The sequence below is a fragment of the Ylistrum balloti genome, unplaced genomic scaffold (genome assembly GCF_031769215.1).
Source record: "Ylistrum balloti isolate Yb309-2 unplaced genomic scaffold, AGI_CSIRO_Ybal_v1 Utg371590, whole genome shotgun sequence".
In the NCBI taxonomy this organism is placed as follows: domain Eukaryota; kingdom Metazoa; phylum Mollusca; class Bivalvia; order Pectinida; family Pectinidae; genus Ylistrum; species Ylistrum balloti.
This window is the reverse complement of record NW_026782817.1, coordinates 187,342-214,485: the sequence shown is the minus strand read 5'-3', so window position 1 is coordinate 214,485 and position 27,144 is coordinate 187,342. Positions and strand designations below refer to the sequence as shown.

The following is a 27,144-nucleotide window of genomic DNA, read 5'->3' as shown; positions in this document are numbered from 1 at the left end:
ACATGTACTCCCTGGAATTAACCTACAAAGATACCAAGATGAGCCAGCTGATCAGACAAAGTTAGGCCATCACATGGTTGCGCGCTCATCGTTCAGGTATTGATTGATACAAATTACGGAATGTTGACGCAAATTACGGAATTGATTGACATGACAGACAAACGGAATCAGTTAGGACGAGACACACATGTTTTCATTTGATCATATAATACGTGAAAGTTGATCTCAATTATACAAGTCCATGTAAAATTTTTTTCTCCGGAAGAAGAAACTGGTGACGTCACAGACTTACTGTATTGAGTAAGATCGCGTAAACGTTTGTTTTTTTTGCGCATATTATTTATTAAAAGCCATAAAACAAAACAGGCAAAACTATACATGACCTTTAACAAAACACAGCAGCTGTTGTAATAAAAATAAATGGAAATTAAGTCGAATGGTGTATTTGTTCCAGTACCTAAAAAAATGCTGTGTCGCACATTGCAACAAATATACATTGAGCAGATCGTGCGCGTGTGACCTGTACAGATGAGAAAGAATGTTGTTTCTATGTAGTTTATACTTGGATATCATGATATAGACTGGTTAATTTATATTGATTGATGAAGAGAATGAATTAAAAATTAATTGCAGGCTTGTGGGCTGTAAACAATAAGTCCAGACTTACATTGTCGGTAAGAGGGGGGTGTTATATGGTAATGATTTTGTTTGAGCGTCTGTGCGTCTGTGCGTCCGTGCATCAGTACGTGCGTCCATGTTAAGATATCTTATGAACACCCGAACAGATTTGGTTCAGATTCACAACTTAGCATCACACCTCCAATGGCTTTATCTGATAACATTTCAGTAGTCATTGATATTTATGGTTAAAGGTTAAAGGTCAAAGGTCACCATTGATGAATTTGCAATAAAATTACTTTTATACAATACTTAGGAGGGATCATATCTATGTGAGACTGCTCGAATTCTCTTTTTATCAAACAGAGAAATGCAGTTCAAAACATACTTACATGTATTTAAAGAGACAATGTAAGATATTACACTGTGCCAAGGACGAATTCACGTAACCTTTCTTCAAACCATTACTTTGTAAAAATTATTTATTTCACTATGGGTTTGAAAAGGTGGTGTTTACCTATTTCATACACTAGTAAGCACGGAGTCAAAACAAAAGAGGATCACTGATTCATTGGAAGAAAAATTTGGTGGTCGAAGGACTGACCGATTACATAATTAGAACAATGAATGCATATGAGTGGTGAATTTACCATCCCTCATATCTTTTACAACTAATAGTTTATTAACAAGGGCATAGCGTTTCAAAATCGTCTCCTTACGAAGAAAGACATTCATTATATATTCAGATGTAATTCACATCAACCATATTTAAACATGACATAGGGGTTTCATTATCGACAGATATAATTATCATCGTCCATACTTTAACAGGACATAGGGTTTCATTATCCACAGACATAATTCACATCGTCCATACTTAAATATGACATGTACATACACATTTTAACAAATCACAACGAACGACGTATTTTAGTTCAAAATCTAAATAATTGGAACATTGCGTTAGATATAGAAATTATTTTGTTGTGCAATTCTCAATTTTCCGTGGACCATGATGCAAACATTGTTAGACCTGTGCAAAACAATATTAAATTCAGCAAGAGATTTTGATGCCGATGTGTAACAATAATTGTATATTTGTATTGTCATGATTGTAATGTCATTTAAAATGTATATTGGGAGAAGGCGTTGATAAGTTGCAATAACTTGTGCCTAATACTTTGTCTATCTTTAGGCAATAAATATGTTTAAAACAAATCATACATTTACACGTTTAATCTGACAAGCATAAAACTCATTTTTCACTATTTACAAACATTTTAAAGACCTCTTTCGGTTCGGGGTTCTCCTTACTTCGTTAAACAAGCAAACAAACCCACTAATATTTTAGGTAATGTGTATCGCTTTTGTCTTAGAGATATTGGTGTAGCAGAAAAAAATTAAATACACTATATGTATTTCTATTTTGGGGCCGTAAATTCCCGGTCTTATATTATACAAGAACTGAAAGTCGTTGATTTTCTTTTTTGCAATTTTCTCGTGTACAATGAAAATAATTTTCATTTGATATAGGAGACTTAGAATGGTCAAAGCGATAGATTATGTATTAACCTACATCAACATCAACAAATCTGACAATCAGATGTTGTTCCCAACCGATACTGTGGACATAACAGGTGCCATCTGTAAGTGTCCTTTTGAATTTATTTCAGAACTACATGTTACTATGCACATAAGGCGTATTTATCGACACTCTATTGTATGCTGGTTCGACTAAGCACCTGAAACACCGTGTACTCAGTATCTCTCACCTGAACCATTCATCTTAACGGGACGCCGGATCGCAAACATAAGGACTCTTATTTACAAAGGAAAATACCCGTGTATGAACATTTTTTGAATTTTAAATATTTTGATTTACAAAGGAAAATAACCGCGTATGAACAATTTTTGAATTCGAGATATTTCTAAAGAGCCTGGAAATCGATTGAATAACGTTTCCGATCAGATAACTTACAAACCATGTAACAGTTGTAACTGTAAATCCGAGTGAGAAAAAAATGAAAATACAACTAGTCGTTCCAAACGATGTTGTTGTTGAAATGGCCTTGAGCTTAGAAGGACTAAAATCATAAGTTACAGAAATTATCGGGGACATTAGTAAATTCCTTGCACACCGGAAGTGTTAGTTGTTGTCGGTTCAAAGATTGTGCCTTGGAAATTTTAGGTCCTGAATCGTTCGTCAAAACCCGGAAGTTACACAGAAAAAACATTCTAGAACATTTGTTCCTACGTAGTATATTCCGATACGTCCGATGAACTTTCATACATTCGTCGTGGACCGGAAGTACAATATATTTAACAATATGCATCTATAAAAAGGTCAGCCATTTAATGACTTTTATTGAGTTTGATAAAATAATCTGAATAGAGAGAGGAAATGATGAAATGATGAGAATTGATGGAACGCAGAAATGTTTAAATAAAATAGAATCAAGACACAAGAGAAGATATCCAGATATCCATTTTCATTTACATTTGATCAATGACATGTACTTAACCAATAAACCATGGATTCAGCTTTATATCAAACCAATTAAACACCTTAATCAGGGATCTGAGTACCGACATCCCGTGTAACACATAGTGTGGGATTCTGGAATACGAATATGCTTAAAACAGTGTCTGGGTAACCTTGATTGTGTTTTAAATTTTATTTCGTTTCAATTTAAAATGTCTGCAAGATTGTTATATGAATATTGACACCAGTAAGCGAAAGACGTCATTCTTTAGAATTTCCACTTATAAAACGACGTAAACAGAAAATAAATGAAATCCATTTTATTTTTTTTTTAATTTTTAGCGAAACGTACACATAACACAATGACGGTTTCAGCATTTTGTCACAGCCCCTGGAAATAAGAGTTCCTACTAATCCTAGCCCTCTGATTGGCTCCAATTTTCCAAAGAATTACCCACGCCACCTGGCGGCAGTCGTATGTTATAAATAATGTCGCTGTTCAATTACTAACATCAAAAGACATATGCTTAAAATGATTACAAAACATAAATACGCGAAGTTTCAGCTTCATAAACGAAAAAATTGGCCTAGATTTACTGGAGAGAGATCGGCGTTGTATCACACGTGTGTATGTTGATATCAATAGAATGGATTATCGTGTTGTATCTTCAGAATCTATTGCCTTTAATAAACTCAAAGTTATTTGAACATCAAAAGATATATATTGTTCGTTTGATCCTAACACATCCTTGTACCAAGTTTAATGTTCATCTTTGTAAAACTGGTAGAGTTACAAAAAAATGAATTTTCTTAAAGTGGGACCGTGTACACGTTTGTTGTGTACTACACTTGATTGCAGTGTCATCTTATTTAAATAGTTATCAAATGTTGATTTAATGTTGAATAAAACCAGTTACAAGAAAGAATATTCAAACATCGTTTCATATATCTTACATACGTCTCTGGTTTTTGTATTCCTCCTCATATAATATTATGCATTTGTAACTGAATTTGTCTTATTTAACGTAAAAGTATTTCATTCAATAAAAAATATAGCTTATTTGGAAACAATCTACAACCTGTGAAAGCCTATATTAATTGCGAGTTCAAACTTCGCCTACGCGAGTGTCTCGCTGTTAATTTAAGCATTGCCGGTCCAGACATTCAGATAATAAATTGTTACTTCAATATTCATGACACAGTCGGATAGGCAGATGAAAGAATTGGTATCTATTTATAAAATATCTATACAAAACCTGCTTCTAAAGCCCAATAATTATAGTCCGAAAACTGGATGAAGTATTCCATTGAGAAATACTTTTGATACAAGTGGAAAACTCGCGGAGAAATGCAGGAACTAACCAAGACTCAGTTTTGTGAGACATCGTAAGTTGTTTCTCAGGTACCCATCAATTTCCATAGTCAAAACATTTCAATCCATAGCAGCATATACCTTGCATATTAACACTTCAACAACGTGCAGTCGTAATTTGACGTAAATTGATAAAAGTTTGCAACGAGTCGCGTCTCAGCAATTTCTGTGGTTCGTTTATATAAGGGAGGTAACTCTAACATAAAATAGTACTCAGAAATCCAGGGTAGTTTCGTTTCTTGTAAAGACTGAGGAATATGTTGGTCAGTTAAGTATCTAAAACGAGTTCTGTCAAGTTTATGTCAGCTTTAAACTTTCCTCCATTTCTGCGAATCTTATTATGGTATCATCTCACAAATACATACTTGATAGGTTTATTCAATATTAAGAAATTGGCATTGAATTTCTGTGGACAAGTCTAGATTAGTGTCTGCTCCTACATAATTTCATAAATACTGTTTAATGGTACTTTGAAATGAATAGTTTCCTTCTCCAACATCACTTGAGCAGCAGATAGACAGCGGATTTGACCAGGGAAATGTTATTTATCATCTTTTCGTATTGATAACATTTGAATTCACTTATGTCTTGTACGCTATGCACGGAACTATTAGATTCGATTGTAGTTCTGTCCATGTTACATTGTTGTGACCCTTTGTGTTAATTGTCATAATCATTAAGATTGTTTTTATTGTAATCAATTCCGTGTTTATCACAATAAGGTTAACAGTGCTGTAATAAAATTTACCTTGTTACAATATCCTAGGTAAAGTTTATTGGTAAATATCATAATTACGGGTAAAGGTACCTCCTCATACATGTGTAATCCTGGTAAAATACTAGCCACAACATACCGCTCGGTTATGGAGAACTTCTCTTAAGCTCGATCAGTTGAGCGCCAGACTGGTAAGTCAGTGTCCCGGGTTCGCGCGGAGGCATTGAAATGAATAATGAACTCTGTTATATTGGCGCCCATGTAGAGACTCAGGAATAATTAGCGATACTTTAGTATCTCTGTAAGTCCTGAAAACTCGAGGAAGAGTTATTTTCTGGAGGGTAAGTATGTAACCCTGGCAAAATACTAGCCAAATTATACCGCTCGATTCAGGAAAACTTCGATATTGCTCGATCGGTTGAGCATTAGGCTAATAAGCTAGGGGTACGGGGTTCGAATCTTAGCGGAAAATAATGACCTTAACTATACACGTACATTTTAAATTTCTACATACATGTACAGATAAAGTGTATACATACATACACATTTAAAATGTTTAATTCATATACAGGAAAGGTTACTACATTTCGGTACAAATTAATTGTGACTTGTAAATTTTAAACGTAGTAGTAGTGTTCCCTCAGGCAAAGTACATTCATACACGTGCTCATATAAAGTTCATGCACGTGAGTTATTGCACACGGATTAATTACATAAAGGTTATGTTGTTCATCACTCACATACACAGAGCTAGCGCTAGCAGAAATTGATCAATATATTTCTTTTTTTTTCTATCTTATTACGAAGTTGTTGCGTGCTGCCTCGCACATATGACGTTAGACCTGACCGTAACAACTATTTTCGACATATCCCACAACAAATTCACCCAAAAATACAACGTACTCTACATGACAATTAAATACATATGAAAAACCATAATATTCAAAATCAATAGAATATTGCAAGAATAATTTTTTTTTTGTTCGTGTACACACGCACGTGCTTGATATATATATATATATATAAACTTTACTCACAGGAAATGCTTCCATTACGCCTTGACTTATGAATGGTTTAAGACTGTCGGAAATGTTTCCTTGTAAAAATGTTTCAAGAACCTCTCGATCAATGTAGTTCGTATTTACATTGTGTCATCACATCATCAAGTTCTACATCGGGTTATAATTTTTGACCATTGGTCATGCATATAGGTCAACGGTAACGAAGCTTGTGTACAGTATATCTCGTGAGATCAACAAAACACACTGGCTATCTACACAGTAAGAACTACTTCCAAATACATTTTGGCGGGCGTGGGACGAAGTTGACACTGATAGCTTTCAAAATTCAGAAAAAAAATGTGTGAAAAAATTCATAAAAGTTTTGACAGATTTAATTGAAAATGAAATTGATTATTAAGGGGTATAGTTATGACAGACCTTTTTCTGAGAACCAACCTTCATGTTTAGCTTGCGAATTTAGGATATATAGAGCAGTGACCTTTTTAACCCGAAATGTATATATTTAAGAAAATCAAAGATGTTCTTCAATCCGCAGCGATTTCTGAGAAAATGGAATGGTTTTATCATGGCGAGTTTCGCCTGAAATAAAAATAAACATGGTATACTTTTTATCATATAAGTAACATTTTGACAGGTGTGTGTTAAAAACATGGACGACAGTCATCTTGTTGTGTCATGACGTAACGTTATGGTCCATATTAAACGTCACAATATATTCTGAAAGCCTTAGGGTTATAAGATTCAAGGTTAACATAATGATGTAATGTAATATATTCTTTCTTACTTGCACTCGTTCTTACACATTTGTCACTGCACGCTCGTGCACTCAAAAAGCGCACTGTTGCACACTCCGATATACCAGCACATTTACACACATTCACTCACTCACTCACACATTCACTCACTCAGCTTAACCAAGTACATCGTCAATAACGTACATATCATGTTGGACAGGACAGTGAGAAAACACTAATAGTGTTCTATACTGAGAAAATAGTTATTAAAAATGAAAATCATTTCATAGTGCTTCTGAACATAGTTTAAATACATCATTAATTTTTTTTCCCAAGATTACCTAAGTCTGTAACAGTATTGATAATTGATAAATGGATAAATTAAGATGCGATAGGTGATACGCACATAATACGATTTCTAATATCTAATACGCAAATATGAAAATCATGATAACAATGTATTACATAATCTACACATTCTATTTGCTCTGGCAATATCGGTAAAATCTTCCTCATTCTATTTTATGTTTATGTGATGACAATAATCTGACTTCTGACTGGTACAGCTAATCCAGTGACATATATACTAAAGTATTATGTCGGCTAATTCACTGGATAACGAGCGGTTTGAGTGGTGATGAACATGATTCCTCTTCATTTAATTACAACCATATCTACAACGTATTATATTTACAATGTATCTTATCTACAATGTATTATATCTACAATGTATGATATTTACAATGTATTATATATACAATGTATTATATCTACAATGTATTATATATACAATCTATTATATCTACAATGTATGATATTTCCAATGTATTATATATACAATGTATGATATTTACAATGTATTATATATACAATGTATTATATATACAATGTATGATATCTACAATGTATTATATCTACAATGTATGATATTTACAATGTATTATATCTACAATGTATGATATCTACAATGTATTATATCTACAATGTAATATATCTACAATTTATCATATCTACAATGTATATATGTATTATATTTACAATGTATTATATCTACAATGTATTATATCTACAATGTATGATATCTACAATGTATGATATCTACAATGTATTATATCTACAATGTATGATATCTACAATGTATTATATCTACAATGTATTATATCTACAATGTATGATATATACAATGTATGATATATACAATGTATTATATTTACAATGTATTATATCTACAATGTATGATATATACAATGTATTATATTTACAATGTATTATATCTACAATGTATTATATATACAATGTATTATATCTACAATGTATTATATCTACAATGTATTATATCTACAATGTATGATATATACAATGTATGATACATACAATGTATTATATTTACAATGTATTATATCTACAATGTATGATATCTACAATGTATATATTTGTCCGATATAGGCTACATGGTTAGAATTTGACGTCAATTCGTTGAAATTCTTTACTCAAAAATATTTTCAAAATAGTAGTAACATTACAATTATTATTGAGCAGTGGTGAACAAAAATATAGATGAATAGGGTTTGTCAAATTGAAAGTATTCTACTGTAATTTTAATGGTATACGCAACGTTTGCTTTTCACGACAACCGCGCGTTATGACGTTATTGATATTGATCACTTTTCAATTTTGTCTTTCTCACTTTTTTCTGTGAAATCTGTTATTTATAAGAGTTGTCTCCCTTGCCTCACGTTTCGCATTTTAATACTTTCCCTAGTGGCTGTCTTAAAAACGAAACAATGAAAAGCAGACTGCAAACAAACAAACAAACAAACAAAAGAAACAAATAAACAAAACAATACTAGTGGTATGGTATAGTTTTTTTCTCAGACAATATCTGTCACCAAGAAGCATGTTTTGATAATCTTATTTGCACCTCTTTAAGCTTTCAGCAGGTGAAGGTCTTCCAAGGCAACCTTGGTTTCTATAATGTTAAAGGGATGCGCGAACACCTTTACAAAATACTTACAACAATGTAAATCCGCTTGAAACAATAACGTAATTAACGCATATGTAAATATTCTATCTTAATTTCAATTATTAAAATATGTATAAATTTCCATTGTTTATTAAAAGTGCACTGTCTATTTATTTATGTCTTGTCGTTCTGTGAAAATTTGCAATCGTTTTCAATGTATGTTGAGTAAGTCAGATGGGTACAATTTGCCAAAATGTTGAAACATTGTAATCTGAGGTGTGACGTTTCTACCAAGTATTGGTGATACGTCTATAACATTCAAACACTGATGAACTAATGTAGTTCGTTAAATGAGCTATTATTTATCCGTATCATTTAACCATCTTCAAATTGTATTCATTATCAATATGAATTCACTCTGGGTAAATACCAAAGTCGTCCGTTAGGTAGGACGTCATGATTATCCACCTGTCATCCAAATTGCATTTATATTGACTATGAATACCATTCAATAGTTATATCTACATTTCGATCATTATATCAAAATGTGTCTGTTTAATCAATGATATTTTTTACCAAATGTATTTATTCATTGAAAGAGCGTCCTGAAAATTTTAATCTGGAATTTCCTACAAACAATGTTTGTTAAACTCATCATATATTTTCCATCGAAGGCTCATTATAATAGAAATTCTGTTAAACTTATTTTTAAAAAATCAAAATGAAACAGAAACCATAGTTTTAACCCTCTATTCACGTTAAAACAACCGTTTACAAAAATATCAAGATATGTGAAGCGGTGTGTATTTATTTTTACTTCCGTATGTTGTATCATCTTTGTTGTTGTTAAAATTCTGATTTTCTTTTATTATTTCAGACAACGTTACCATGGTTGCAGTCGAGGCCATGGATGGACTCTGGACAACGTGTGTTACAAGCAAACTTCCTATGTATGCTCAACTCAACTCCTGTGATACTTTAGTAGCTGGTAAGTACAACTCCTGTGATACTTTAGTAGCTGGTAAGTACAAATCCTGTGATACTTTAGTAGCTGGTAAGTACAACTCCTGTGATACTTTAGTAGCTGGTAAGTACAACTCATGTGATACTTTAGTAGCTGGTAAGTACAACTCCTGTGATACTTTAGTAGCTGGTAAGTACAACTCATGTGATACTTTAGTAGCTGGTAAGTACAACTCCTGTAATACTTTAGTAGCTGGTAAGTACAAATCCTGTGATACTTTAATAGCTGGTAAGTACAACTTATGTGATACTTTAGTAGCTGGTAAGTACAACTCCTGTGATACTTTAGTAGCTGGTAAGTACAACTCATGTGATACTTTAGTAGCTGGTAAGTACAAATCCTGTGATACTTTAATAGCTGGTAAGTACAACTTATGTGATACTTTAGTAATCGGTAAGTACAACTCCTGTAACACAGGATTAATAATAAGACATTAAATGAAATGGTTTCAATTTTAGGTCATTTGACCCGAAGGGTTAGAGGGGATTTCAAATCACGTTCATCTAGATCAGGGACGTATATAAATAAACAAATGTAAATGAATAAATACGTGTACGTATCTATACACATACTTGAAACCACAGTTTTCTATTTTTTTTTCATAAATACATTTTTATGATTATAAAAAACAGTTTAATTTCTGTTTAAGAAACTGAAAACTGTACTTGCTATTTTTTGTCCGTGTTTGGTTTTCGTTTCGTTGATATACACTACTGAAATATGACTATCAGAAACTACATATTTTGGTGCCTGATGCCATCATTGTTTAGTGGCAGAATGTCGAGTAGAGCAACAAGATTTACCTCCCTTACAATCTTAATATCTTTAGTAGCGCTTCACAAAAATAAAAACATTTCCTTAAGTTATATCGAGTATGTATTTAATTCCTTAACATCTATAATTAATTAGTGTATTCTATTTCTGTAGCTTATTGGGCTCGATAAATTATAACATTATTCTTTACTTATCGCTTTGTGTTTATATATATATATTTGGTTGATTTCTACCACAAAGTTTGACACATAGTTGATATGAAAAGCTCAGGCAAGGGAGACTACTCTGTCGATCTTGATGTCCAGCAGCAACGGATCATGAATTCGCACAAACATAGGACATGGTGTATTGTTAGGTAAATGGATGCAAACAGAGAAAGGACAATCTGATATTGAATGCTATTTATAAACATTACCAAGGCTCTTTCTGATCAGTCTACACGTACATGTAAAACCATTCATATTGATACTGAAAAACACGACGTGATATAGATGTCCCCATCACCCTCCCATTTACCATCTGTATCATTCCTTTTATTTTTTTCTTCAATCTTGATGCAAACGTTTAATTAAAGAATACATATAGCTATGATTCAGACAACGTCACTAGAATTCCTGATCTGGATGACAAATAAAGCACAAGGATTGTTGTTGACATTGTCCAAAGAAAAAAAAATCAAATCTAGCTATTTATAATTATAGAGTTTTATCGGCAATGTTCTGGCAACTTCTCTGGTTATAAACCCAGGTTTTCACGCACAACAAATATCGATTTTACACGTTTCTGTGTACAGATATTTTGTAGTGGGTGTTTTAATCTCTTCTTGACACAATCCAAGAACATTGGAACTCTGAAGTACCGCGCCGTCTGCAGTTAAGGGTTATTGTTTACAATAAATAGCTTGGTTGTGATATATAAAAAAGCGACAGAAAAGTCGCAGGATTGCGACAAGTTCGTTCATCGCCTTATTTCGATCGTTAAAACTTAGATGGTTACAAAATATACATAAACACTTCTATCAACAAAATGAATAACAAGAAATAGAAATAGATACAAATGCAATAATGCCATACTCATTCAACAACAACAACAACAACAACAACAACAACAACAACAACAACAACAACAACAACAACAACAACAACAACAACAACAACAACAACAACAACAACAACAACAACAACAACAACAACAACAACAACAACAACAACAACAACAACAACAACAACAACAACAACAACAACACCAACAACAACAAGTACAACAACGACAATAACAGCAACAACAATGATGACTCAAAGACGTACAACAACGACAACAACATGTACAACAACAACGACAACAATAGAAGCAACAACAACAACAACACAACAACAACGACAACAACGAAAACAACAAAACAACACATCAACGGCAACAACAGCAACAACAACAAAACAACAACGACAACAACAACATCAATGATGACTCCAAGACGTACAACAACAAGTTAAACAACAACAACACAACAACAACAACACATCAACAACAATACAACAACATCAATGATGACTCTAAGACGTACAACGACAACATGTACAACAACAACAACAACAACAACAACAACAACAACAACAACAACAACAACAACAGAAGCAACAACAACAACACAACAACAACAACAACAACAACAATACAACAACAATGATGACTCCAAGACGTACAACAACAACAACAAGTACAACAACAACAACAGAAACAACAACAACAACAACAGAAGCAACAACAACACAACAACAACAACAATACAACAACATCAATGATGACTCCAAGACGTACAACGACAACAACAACAACAACAACAACAGAAGCAACAACAACAACAACAATACAACAACAATGATGACTCCAAGACGTACAACAACAACAAAAAGTACAACAACAACAACAACAGAAGCAACAACAACAACAACAATACAACAACAATGATGACTCCAAGACGTACAACAACAACAAAAAGTACAACAACAACAACAACAACAACAACAATGATGACAATACAAAACAATGACGTACAACAACAACAACAACAACAACAGAAGCAACAACAACAACAACAACAACAACAACACAACAACAACAACAATACAACAACATCAATGATGACTCAAAGACGTACAACGACAACAACAATTACAACAACAACAACAACAACAACAACAACAGAAGCAACAACAACAACAACAATACAACAACAATGATGACTCCAAGACGTACAACAACAACAAAAAGTACAACAACGACAACAACAGCAACAACAATGATGACTCAAAGACGTACAACAACGACAACAACATGTACAACAACAACATGTACAACAACAACGACAACAATAGAAGCAACAACAACAACAATACAACAACAACGACAACAACGAAAACAACAAAACAACACATCAACGGCAACAACAGCAACAACAACAAAACAACAACGACAACAACAATGATGACTCAAAGACGTACAACAACGACAACAGCATGTACAATAACAACATGTACAATAACAACAACGACAACAACGACAACACCAAAACAACACAACAACAGCAACAACAGCAACAACAACAAAACAACAACGCCAAAACAACAACGACAACAACAACAACATCAATGATGACTCCAAGACGTACAACAACAAGTTAAACAACAACAACAACAACACAACAACACAACAACGACAACACAACAACAACAACAATACAACAACATCAATGATGACTCCAAGACGTACAACGACAACATGTACAACAACAACAACAGAAGCAACAACAACAACACAACAACAACAACAATACAACAACAATGATGACTCCAAGACGTACAACAACAAGTACAACAACAACAACAGAAGCAACAACAACAACGACAACAACAACAACAGCAGCAGCAACAACAACAACGACAACAACAACACAACAACAACAACGACAACACAACAACAACAACAACAATACAACAACAACAACAGAAGCAACAACGACAACAACAACAAATACAACAACAACAGCAGCAACAACAACAACGACAACAACAGCTACAACAACAGCAGCAACAACAACAACGACAACAACAACACAACAACAACAACAGCAGCAACAACAACAGCGACAACAACAACACAACAACAACAACAGCAGCAACAACAACAACGACAACAACAGCTACAACGTGTGATTGAAGATTAGGAAATATTCTCTTTTATATACTTTGTGTTAGAGAAAGGATTTGGCTTTGGATGGTTTTACGTTTGGTTTGTTTGTTTGGTTGCTGTTTTACGGATGAGTAGGACCTCTCACAGACGCATTTACAGTGTAATCACACTGAATTGCCATTATCTGAACACCGCACGGCACCAAATCTGATCAAATAATATCTATAACAACGTATTAAATGACATTCAGTCACGGTAAGGGAACATAACCAATATCATTCCTAGCCTGGTCGGACGCTTGGCACAAAGGGATAGACTGAGGCACAAAATTGTTAGGAGTCTTGTAAGAGAAAAACAGAAGAAAAAGTACAGCTGATATATACAAATAGATTCGATATTTAGTTGTTTATAACTACTGAGCTCCTCTCTCCCTGTTTAGTATTGGCTCGCTGCGGCATATTCAGATAGCTTCCATAACCAGCCTCATGAAAAATTGTTTTTCCTGTCAACTATTTTGTGGCCAAAGTCTCTCGCACATCTATGACCAAGTGTTAAACAAAGCGTATCCAAATTGACTACAGTAATGTTAAATTGTAACAATTTTGTGGATTACTTCGGCTTATAATCTGTATTCCATCGAGTCCCACTATCTTTAACCATAGTGTACACAGAATTATACTGCAATCCAAAAAAATTCTTACAATCTCGTAGAACACTTACGTCAATGCTAGTACCTTCCACACTGGTCATTTGTCTGGTGAGGGTGCAAAACGTCACACCCTAATCGTCTATTGGCTGTGCTAGAAGAAAATATATCGAAACAAGGAAATATTCTTTATCTTCGTATGATATGAAGCTGAACGGATTTCATGTTCGTCAGATTGCCTGTTGGTTCCGTTTTTGTATATCTTCTTCTCATTTGGGAACTTAACATTGCTTACATGTACCACATGGCGGTGTCGTCGATGCAGCCTTGAGAAGACGGAACCCTCTTCCGGAACACCTAGTGTTATTAACCGTGTGCTTTTTGGAAGTTAACTTGTAAATCTTTTTTGTTTGTTTGTTCATATTTTGTCCTAGTTTTATCGAATTTGAGTTTTGGTAACAATTCTGGTCACACGTTGGTCTTATTTTTGTGTTGTCAAACGGATCAGTGTAAGTCTGTCGCCGATCAGCTGTTGGTTGTGTTTTAGGTTCGGTTTGAGAAAGTGTGCTGATACAAAAGAATCTGTCGTCAAAATATCAAAAAAGTGAAGAACTTGACAAATTACCTTTTTCAATGAAGAATTCGGCCTCGTATGAAAATAGAAACTTGTCAGTGAAAAACGGTCCATAGATTTATTATTTTTAAAGGAAGACAACTCTATCACAAATCACACTTGGTGTGGCATATATTTTTGATTGTATAGAATTTTGAAGAAAATTAAGTAGCAATATGTAACAGGGATAAAAAAATACAAGATGCATTATTGAATGTTGTGTTTGTTGTGCGACAATTTACTACCCGTTGTGATAATGAATTACTAAATATCGTGTTTTATTTTACGGTAGTATCAGTCTTCACCTTACTAGGTCTTTGATGATGACGTAACGATGCTGGTCACCCTAGCAACGTGATTTTAATCAAACAGATATATTACCCTACGTCTCTTTTAGATAACATCAAAACAGATTGATCGGCTCGAAAGCTGTCATGGGAATAATGAGTCTGGATACCTAACACAGCCGTTTACGTTCGAAGTAATGGGTTTACTAGTGAAATCGCGTTTCAGTGTGTCTGTCATAATTGTACAATAAATTTTCTAACTTTGCATTACTGTGGCTACAATCACAATTACTTCCAAGCTCAATTAAGAAGTCCTGGTAAAATATATTTTTAGAGGAACAACAATCCAGATTTTCCGTTTTATAGGCAAATGACATATAGTAAAGCAACTTCGATGTTAACTAAAAACCAGCCACAGTTACAGTCATTAAAGATGTCGTCAGTTTATGTCGATTTGAGTTTGGATGAACTGTGGTGATAAACATCAATTTCGTCGAAAGTTAATTAGCGCGTGTCAGATAGGGCGCTTAACTTGTTATTCTTTGATCGGTCACGTGCTCGTAAATGTCAGTTCTGTGGCAAAGGTTATGTATGTATAACACGGGTCAGAAGTAACCATGGTGACTATTGGAAGTTAATACAATTGCCCCAGTGGAACCTCGATGAACTGCTACAATATTAATATGATTTTTGCATATAAAATACCCTCTCCCTTTCGATATATTTTTTCAGCAAAATTTATTCTTAAAATAGAGCTATATGTTATAGCGTAGCAGTAAACCTATAAACATCGTATTTCCTAATTGTGACACGATGTTCCCAATCTTCTAAAATCTACAGGGGTTTTGTGTCTCCATTGATCATGAGGTACTCCTCGCTTGGGAACACGTTTCTCTCCTTTTCTAAGTCCGAATTAACATTCCTCCTAGTCCATGACAACTCCAATCCACTGGTAATGATTTACCCATCGCAAGACCACGACTCTAAAAATAGAGTTCATATCCCCCGCAAATGTAACTTCAACCAATTTAGAGGAGATGCGTTCAATGAGGAGAGTTAAACATTAATCAGTGGCGACATAATAGATGCTTTGTACTATTAACGTAAGATTTTAATTTACTCTTCATCAAGTTTTATCATCATAGTAAATTCTCTCATTTTTACCAAATTTACACAGATTTTACTAATAGGCATTGAACGTTCTTTTTGACAAGCCCTTCACTAAAAATTATAAATAGATGACGGTTGATAAATGAAGCAACTAAGGAAATAAATTCTCATGGATGAATTCCGGTATCTCAAAGTGAAAAGTTTCTAGGAAAAACTCTGTTTGATTTGTAAGTGCTATTCAGACAGACACCAAATATCTATAACACAATTCTATATTTGTACTTTCAGGACAGTTTGTACTATTTTACATGGTTTTTGTTCCGATCATTGAAGACACACAGCATTGCTTAAAGGAGCTACAGTTACGGCATTTCCGTATTTAAATTTTTGTGTTTTTTTTTTAGAATTTAAATGTTAAATAGAACAAAATATTTTCACAGAAATAATGCAGCGGACTGCGGTTTCCATTTCATTTTTCATTTTAAAAAAAATGGTGATTTGATTCTGCTCCTGAAAATAACAATATCGCCATTATTGTTAAACATGATAATGAGTTCAAATCTATTTATGAATCCTGTTTACCGAAGTTTTGAATTCAAAACAATTTCTCTTGGGATATCGAAAATCACAAATATCTGTCTTCAACAATCCATTCGCGTGTTTTTGATCTTTTACCTTCGCGGACTGAAAGCTAGTTCAAGCTGTATGCAATATGCTTAGGAAAAGCAGATATTTTACGGGAATCGAATGACACACGATAATTTGCACAATAGACAACGTTCACCTGAACAAAATCGGATTGATATGCCGGTCGTGCGCCTTCCTGTCTAGTGTGTATTTACTGCTTTGCAGTTGCCATGGAAACAGCACCATTACAATTTAATTATTTTTTTCCTGAATTCTCGAAATTAAATCTGCTTTTTTTCGCTATGTACAGACATGCCATGGTCTCACATATCCCATCCCTCGAGGCCAAAACACCGAGGTCGCATTTTTAATCAAACTGTGTATTGATTTTATTTCAAATATAATTTGACTTGCTTGTGATGTTTACTTGACTCCAAACTCATGTTTTATTAAAATCTAGTCTAAATCGAGTTTTTCATTTAAATTTTTAAAAACGGAGCATTTGCGTTCAGATCCATATACATTTGCATCAACGTCCCGAAATTGTATCCATTTCGTGGATGTGTAACACTGTTTTGCCGTATCACTTATTTTGTTACAGATGAATAGTATCAAAGGCATCGACTTAAATCAATTGGACATTTGAGTGAATTTGGGATTTTTGTTTTACCATATCAAAAACTCTGTTCTGTTTGGTTCCCTTTATTAACATCTCATGCCGCAAAATTGACAAAAACTCCGGTTTCTTTATATTTTGATATGATCAATCAGGGAATCCTTAATTGTCTGGTTGAAAGATTACGGATTATTGTTTACAAACAGAAGATGCTCTCTAGTGACGCAATGAAGCCGATGATCTTTGGTTGCTTCTATTAGATATCGGCTTCTAAACAATCACTCAGTCATTGACACAAACAAAGTACTTAAAAGACTTTACATTTAAATATCCTTTTTACTAATTGTACCGTTGAATATGCAAATTTTCGCTGTGGTCACCAAGATCTCAAGCCAGGATGCTTTAAAACCAATGTTATCAATAACAATTTTGACAACTGTCGATATCACCTGGGAAGTGCCCTCTTGTTTCCAACTTTGAAAAAATCTCAGAACTGCTGATGTATAATAAATACTATCAGTAATTGAATATTTAAATTTCGTGAGATTTTTTAATTTTCCCTCTCTCTGTTGGATGTACGTAGGTGTGGTGGATGGGGTGGGTTGGGTATATTAATGTAAAGAAATGCAACCTTCTAGAAGAAGTACGTGTAATACTTTTGTATTTGTGAAGGTATTTCGTATTCGATCGGGGAATCGAACATCGGTCGTTATAGTGAAAGACGGGTGCTCTAGTTACCGCGTCAAGATAAAATATTCTGTGAAGCTAAGATATGTTTATTGCTTATCAAAAAATATTCCAAAATTGACACAATCATTGCAATCTCTAATAGTACACATAAAATACTACGAAATCATTCCATCGATTGACTATGATAATTTCTATTTTCGTGTGTTTCTTTAAACCACATTTACCCACATTTATCAGAAAGTGGAAAACGCTGGCTCCACTGGCAAGGAATTTTCTTACACCGTGAAAAAGGCTTAGCAATTTATAGTCTAGTTCCTCTTTTAATGCCATCACCAAAAGCAAAACCATAAAATTCGTGAAAAGAAACCGGTAAACAGAAATTTATGTATCTTAGCAACGGTTAACCACCGAGCGAATCAGCATTTGTATAAACACCAATGTCAAATGGTCTCTGGTTTGATTGATCAAACCGGAAACATACTTTCGATAAAACTTGATAATGATTTCCATATCTTTGGTATTTCAATTTCAAATTATTTAAAAACTTGTATGTTTGATAATGACAAAAATCGGGAAAATAGCGGAAATATTCGCTAGTTTTAGGAACAGATATTCTACATGTATATTCAAAATAAATGTTTACTGTTTGCAAAGGTACACCAATGTTTTATGCTTTCTCGAGAAAGCAATATCAGCTGTATAGTAAAAATCGATGACACTGTGGGATATTCTCTCAGGAAGGTTAATGTCCTGTTGTACAGACTCCAGCACTAGACAGACGGACGAGTCATCTGTCCAGACAATCGAGAATCTTTCATGATTGATGTCACTTTGTAACCCATCGACAAATGCTACATCATGTAGTCTGTACGACCAGGCGTCAAACTACGAGTATATCATTAGGAAAAACAGCATTACTTTGCAATCCAAGAATTTCCAGGTTTTTTTGCGACAAAGTATTTACTGAAAAAATTTCCTTTTTTTAATTTTAACGCCTTTTTGTGTGCCAATTAACGAAGTCTATCACCTTATGACTTCTCAAACATTTCATTTTGTCCATCTGTCATTCCTCCTCAAATATCAGTCAAGCGTGTCATTCCACACCAAGCGTTCAACTCAGTCAAGTGTGTCATTCCCCATCAAACATCACACTCAGTCAAGTGTGTCATTCCTCCTCAAGCATCACACTCAGTCAAGTGTGTCATTCCTCCTCAAGTATCACGCTCAGTCAAGTGCGTCATTCCCCATCAAACCACACTCAGTCTAGTGTGTCAATCCCTATCAAACATCACACTCAGTCAAGTATGTCATTCCCCATCAAACATCACACTCAGTCTAGTGTGTCAATCCCCATCAAGCATCACACTCAGACAAGTGTGTCATTCCTCCTCAAGTATCACACTCAGTCAAGTGTGTCATTCCTCCTCAAGTATCACGCTCAGACAAGTGTGTCATTCCTCCTCAAGTATCACACTCAGTCAAGTGTGTCATTCCTCCTCAAGTCAAGTGTGTCATTCCTCCTCAAGTCAAGTGTGTCATTCCCCATCAAACATCACACTCAGTCTAGTGTGTCAATCCCCATCAAGCATCACACTCAGACAAGTGTGTCATTCCTCCTCAAGTCAAGTGTGTCATTCCCCATCAAACATCACACTCAGTCTAGTGTGTCAATCCCTATCAAACATCACACTCAGTCAAGTATGTCATTCCCCATCAAACATCACACTCAGTCTAGTGTGTCAATCCCCATCAAGCATCACACTCAGACAAGTGTGTCATTCCTCCTCAAGTATCACACTCAGTCAAGTGTGTCATTCCTCCTCAAATATCTCACTCAGTGTAGTGTGTCATTCCCCATCAAACATCACACTCAGTCAAGCGTGTCATTCCTCCCCAAGCTCCATACTCACTCAAGCGCGTCATGTCCTCCAAATATCACACTCAGTGAAGCGTGTCATTCCACCCTAAGCGTTAAACTCAGTTCAGGGTGTCATTTCCTCCAAATATCACACTCAGTCAAGTGTGTCATTCCTCCCCAAGCATAACGCTCAGTCAAGTGTTTCATTTCCTCCAAACATCAGACTTAGTCCCGTGTGCCATGTCCTCCAAATATCACACTCAATCAAGTGTGTCATTCCTCCCCAAGCATCACGCTCAGTCAAGTGTGTCATTCCTCCCCAAGCATCACACTCAGTCAAGTGTGTCATTCCTCCCCAAGCATCACACTACGTCAAGTGTGTATTTTCCTCCAAATATCTCATTAAGTCAACTGCGTCATTTCCTCCAAATATCACACTACGTCAAGTGTGTCATTCTTCCCCAGACATTACACTCAGTCAAGCGTGTTATTACACCCCAAGCATCACACTCCATCAGGTGTGTCATTCCTCCTCAAATCCTTCAAATATCACACTCAGTCAAGCGTGTCATTCCTCTTCAAACATCATATTTAATCTAGTTTGGCATTGCTCATTAAAACGTTAAACTTAATTGAATGTGTTATCTAGGTTTATACATGATGCAGCTTGCAATTTACGCTGTTTAGTCGTCAATGAAATATATTTATATGTTTAACAGGGTTTCATAACGTTCCGTTTCTTAGTATGTACCTCTAGGCAATAAAGAATTCGATTTCAGCTATAGTTTAGTTTGACTAGATTCAATTACAGACAGCAAAACACCACAATTAAATGGAGTACATAATGTGCTGTAAGTGATACGGGGATCACCCTTAATAACGTTGATTTTTCGTTAAAGCCAACATTCAGCGATTTTTTAATATAAATAATTTCAGAATTTAACGAAGCCCAGCATGTGTCATTAAGGTATAAAGACAATTTGGTAATATTTTGTATAAAACGCATTTATAGCTAATTAAGACTTTGTCCATTTGATTACAATCTTAAAAACCCAAGATTCAAAAACACAGTAATATCGACGCAACCTTTCCGCACTTTGTGTGCATCAAACACGGAAAACTCACCAAAAAGGCAGCTTAAAATATAATCACATTTACACACGTGGATTTTCGTTTTCTAGATAGTAGTATCGCTTCTTATGTAAACTGCGTTCTTTTCATGATGCGGTTTATTTGAGAAAAAACCTGTTGCCTGATTCTAAGATTCCGGGTGAACATTGACTGATATCGGCGAAAGTGAAACAAACCAGAAAATAGTGTTTGTTATTGTGTATTATTAACTTTGACATATTCAATGTTTGTTAAGATGCATGACTGTAAATCTCTTATCTTTATTCCATTCCCTTTGTGAATCGACACATTTGGAATGATATAGAGTGATACAGTGGGCGTTGTCATTGTGGATGATAAAGTTCTAAGCCGTTTTCACTGCATATGTATGCTTCGCCTCTTCGTAAAAGGTTTTTTATGCATTTTAGTTTTGTCTTGTCGATTTCAAGTCGGTTTTGAATAATTCTTAGAATAAGGATGCAGTATATCTTTTAATGGTGTCTAGCTATCTCTCAAGTGAATTGCCAATTCCGGGATTTGCCATACTGCATGCCAAATTTAATTGCTATCAGTAAGGTACTGTTATATTCATTTACTAATATCCAAAAATACACAAGGTGAACAAGTTGGTTAATTAGATCCAAATATTCCCCGTTGGGGTTCACTACTGATTTTGAACGACCTTGAAGTCACAGATTGACAGCAAGTTTCAACATGTACAGAGCAGTAATGAATTATGTCATTTATCTCATTGACGTTGCATCGGCAACATTGTTTGACCCGGAATTGTTAATAAGAGCGCATTCATGCGTAGTTCACTTGTTGCGACTTCCGGTTGAAGGATAAAAACTAGCACTTGAAGTGTAGAAATTCTTAGTTTGTTTAAAGATACCATTTCCAACCCGGCGTTAATGTTCCCCTTGGCGTCAGAAGATGTTGCATGCCAGTGTATGTCCTTGTGTCAGGAGACTCCAATCCTCGAATATCGCAATAACAATCCATTTCAAAATTTGTGCAATAACAAATGAACGCATACACACACTGGGCTACACAACACTTGATTATTTCTTATTAAAAAACAAAACAAAACAAAACAAAAAAGCATAGACTTCAGGATACGACAAAAATCTGACGTCACTAGGGGAATTGTTCTTCAACTCCTTAATAGCAAATTGGTAACGCTCAAAATCTTTCCAGTGAATTTTAGAAAGGCTACTTAAGGGCGTCATAACTCAATTGGTTAGAGCGTTGGTCTACGTAACCTGATGTGCGAGGTTCGACATTCCCTACCCGTTGTGATGTGTGTGGTTCTTGGGTAACTGAGGAACATACTATTCTATGCTAATGTGGTTGTGGCCTTGTGGTAAACCCTTTAATCTAATTGCGCTAGACGGCATGTGACGGGCCTCTTCTATTTTGTTGAATGAAACGGTCACCAACTATAACAAGGAAACCGCCTCAAAGTGATCTGAAACCCAAAAAAGGAAAATTACCTCGAAGAGAAGAATTATATGTTCTTCAGTCGTCCTATGTCACGTGCCCCCCCCTCTCTCTCTTTGTTAAATCTCATCAGATATCAGAATTGTCCCCCTTATGAGTAAAACAGAGTCATGGATTTAAAGTGTGTGGAGAATCATTTAATCTTTAAAAGGAATAATTCATCAAAAAATGCAGTTTTAAAGAAAAAAAAAATAAATTAGATTAAACGTCAACCCGCATTTTTATTATTATTTGACGAGGTAATTACTAACTCGAACTGTTCATTTTCACAAATAGAGCCTCATTCTAAACATGCCAAGTGCCACTAGCAGAAATCTCGATCGTAGGGGTGAGAATAAAACAAAAGTACATTTTCTTTTGCACTGAAATATGTCGGATTTGGCGCCGGGGTTAACTCGTGGTATAGGCTATACTGTATTCATGCTGTAATATTGAGTAAGTGTTGTCTGGGTGTTAGGCAGTACATGTTATATTAATCTAGCGTCAGATCCGAATCCAGCAATAATCACTTGGTTCCTTGGCGGCTGGGACCTGTACTGTACTGTAGAAACATAGAATTGTGATGATCGCAAAATTCATTATGCATTTCTAGTGATTGATTATATGTCATGTTTCATGCATATTTCACATTTTCTGAGCTTGGTTGAATTTGACAAGTGTTGTGAAATAGACGTCGTGTTCTGAATTATACAATATATATTTATACAACCTCACTTGTACACGCTGTTCAGCCAAGCTCCCTGCAGAATTTGTGATGGACATTTAATTACAGTCAAACTGCTTATAACCTGCCAACACTAATCGGGTTGAATAACTATGTGTACATAGTGAGTTCTTCGGGTATAGACAAGTCCCGGACGTATTCAAATGCTGAAATAATTCAGGACTTTTTTATTTGGAAGAACGAAAGTGATTAGATTATCGCGACAATACATGATAGCTAGAAACACGTAAAGAAATGCGTCCCCAGAGAAAGAAATAATACATATATAGTACTTGATCTTAACAACCTACTCACAATTTAAAGGACAAAGAGACCATGTTAGACTAAGGATATGAGCTATCTGTGTTTTCTATGTATTTTCTATATATACCACTCAATAGACCGACACGGTTCATGCGCCCGATCGCTCTCTTCACCGCTGTTGGAATTTCTCATTCAAGCAAAGCTATAATGAACTATAGTGCACATTGTATAGACACACACACGTAGGGAATGGTCGCAAACAGCTCGTCGTATGAGGACATTTAAATAACTTATTATACCAAACAGTCCTAGTGATACTAAACCAAGGACTGTCACACAGGAAAGGCGGTACGCTTAAGGACATCTACAAACAGCAAGTTCTCATCATAACACTACCATTTGCGACATGCGACCAGGAAGCTGGTGGTGGGAAGTGGAAACAACGTGTTGACAATAATGTTTAACTGCCATTAATGGATATGAAGAATTTTCTCAAATTTAAAACCGGGGAAAATAGAGATTTAAGGAAATTTGGCGAGGAATATTATTTACGTGAGGCAAAATTATGGCGTCCGTTTCGTCTGGCTGGAATAGCCGCCATCACCGTAGCTTTGCCGCTGACACTGACTGCCATACTGAACGATACTTGGATTTATGGTGACGGTAAGTGATATGAATGCATGTTGTCGTTATATGTATTTTGGTCCCTATAGATTAAGGTTCATCATCATCTCTTGTTGAGTCTATTTTTATGTCAATGTTTTGATCACATCAGCTGTTTTATGGAACAGAGATTAAATTAGATCGTTTATTTATTGTACTGTGTGTGTATTGTGTTGATTTCGCTGCATATTTTATTCTGAGAATGGTGGATAAAAAATCGATAGATCGATAAACCCTGATGCTGATGCTAAGATAGTCTGGTATGGCACTGCAGTGACAAAGTCAAGTTAATGTAATTACACAGAGTGAAGTAAACGTTATATATTTACACTGTGTGTGAACGATAATCACACAGAAAGTGGACATGATGGCCTTTCGCTCGTACCTAGGTATATCATTGACACGCGAATTATAAATGTGACAGAGGTAATTAGGTAGAGCTATAATGAAAAGTCTGTTTGAATTTTAAAATCTAAAATATTTTTAGATTTCAAAATAGAAAAAAAATATGTTATAGGATAAATCAGAATATCAAGTGTTCCACAATAGAAAGGGAAAGCACCTAAGTAGAACTTCGTTATTTTGAAGGCGGCGAAGAAACTTTGAGTTATCCGAGAATTAGATTTAAGTTAGATCGAATATGACGCTTGGACATCTTGATTATTGTTTCTGTGAATGACGAAATTAGTCTGAATTATCTTATTTTATCATCGAATGGATTTAATTAATCAAGAGTGTATTCTGTTTTCATCTAGGAGCAATTTGATCTATCCCACTACATTTCTGCAACTACAATAGAATTTATTTCATCAGTGTATTTCTAGGAGCATTAGGAGTTGAGAATGAATGAAACTTAATTGGACGCTTTGGGCACACATTAAATAACATTGACCATGGGACAACTGGGCATTTTTAGACACACTCAATGACATTGATACAGAAGGGCCAGATTTCAAGAAACTCTCTTACATTGATATCGATATCATGTCAACTGGACAAGCATTTGTTCTGTTTTCAAGCCAAAGTCTTTATTCCAGTTGTAAATTCTTAAATTATTGCTGTATATTAAAAGAACTTGGAAGCGATTAATATCGTATGATCACAATATCACAGACATTAGGAAATGAGCAATTTTTGAGATCGAAAATTTTATTTAAAAGTGTTGTCCTCAAACGTTTTCCTACTAGTCCAAATTTCTATAGAGAAAATCTGTTTGTCTCAAAGTGTATATCTAGTCCCGGGACCTATCTATTAATCTTACTGACCACTTACTGACCACGTAAATAAAGACGGATTAAATTTTTCTTGACCTATGAAAACATTTACACTTCACTTTATTGTGTGATCTTTGGATTTACTCTATATGTTCCAAACTCAAACAAAACATGTTTTAATTTAGTGTCTTAAAACCGGTAAATACATTTTGGAGATTACAATCCCGATACGAATGAATTCTAATGTATTCTGATGGTTAATATCGAAACCTAGGCATGGAAGCCTGTTGTACTGTGTGGTCATGCAGAGTAAACATAATTTTATATATGCACGTGTCGTGTACACCTAAATCTCTCCCGGGAGAATGGTTTACTGTTTAGCTATTCACAAAATTGTAAAGTATGGTTAGTTTGAAATTCTCAGAAAATCTCAATATGATATGCTTTAATATTCACATCGATATTCCGATATGCTTAATGGGTATGTTTTATACAGCCCTGTATATCAAAACTTTATGCAAACCTGTGGTTGTAAAATCGTTTCAATGAAAAGTTTTGTTAAGTATGCCTAATGTATGGAGATTTGATGTCAGCTTAGTGTTACAGTCTTAGTCATTGTATTTATTTTATGGCATTGTTCCTTAGCAGTCACATATTGCCTTTTATGCTAATCACTAAATTCTCGTGCATCAGCTGTATTGATTTAGCTCGAATAACATTTGCTTTAATTTTCTGGTAAAACTAAGCGTGTGAGTTGATACAATGATTACCTAGTAAATTAGCTCTCGTAATGACAGTATAATTACCGAAAGATTCAAGTGCCTGATGGATATTTTTTTCTGATTTCGGAAACTCGTTTTTAAGTATACACAAATCAAGGTACAATGTCCAACAAAACATAGCCAAACTTCGTTATTTCGAATTGCAACTTTATGATGCATTCGTGTCCTTTTGAAAGTAGCGATAAATGGCAATTAATGACAGATAGATTTCTCATAGGTTTATGATGTTATAGACGAAGATTTTTTAGTAGGGATTTATAAATAATAGTATTCAATGTGATCATTGGTATAAACTAAATCCTATTAATGCTGTCATAATGAATCGAGTTCATTGAACCATGGAATATTCAAAATCAAAATTCAAAACTTGTGGTATCTACACATGTATAAAACACTAAGCTGTTTGCATTTAGAACGAAATTTACGATACTTGGCAAATTCATAATTCATGTTGCGATTTTTTCAGATTTCAACGTGGGACTATGGGAAAGAGACTGTGCTCACCTGAAGAATCGCACCTTCATCGACTGTTCAACCATCAACTATGGTGAAGAATATAAAAAACATC

At 34.7% G+C, this 27,144-nt stretch overlaps 1 protein-coding gene across 1 annotated transcript in view; it reads left to right on the top strand.

Moving 5' to 3' along the window:
* The window catches only part of LOC132563111 (uncharacterized), an 86,495-nt gene that overhangs the window by 51,817 nt on the left and 7,534 nt on the right, over positions 1–27,144 (top strand). The window contains exon 3 of the mRNA XM_060227871.1: positions 9,784–9,894. Within this exon, the coding sequence (XP_060083854.1) occupies positions 9,784–9,894 (111 nt within the window). The remainder of the gene's footprint in view (positions 1–9,783; positions 9,895–27,144) is intronic.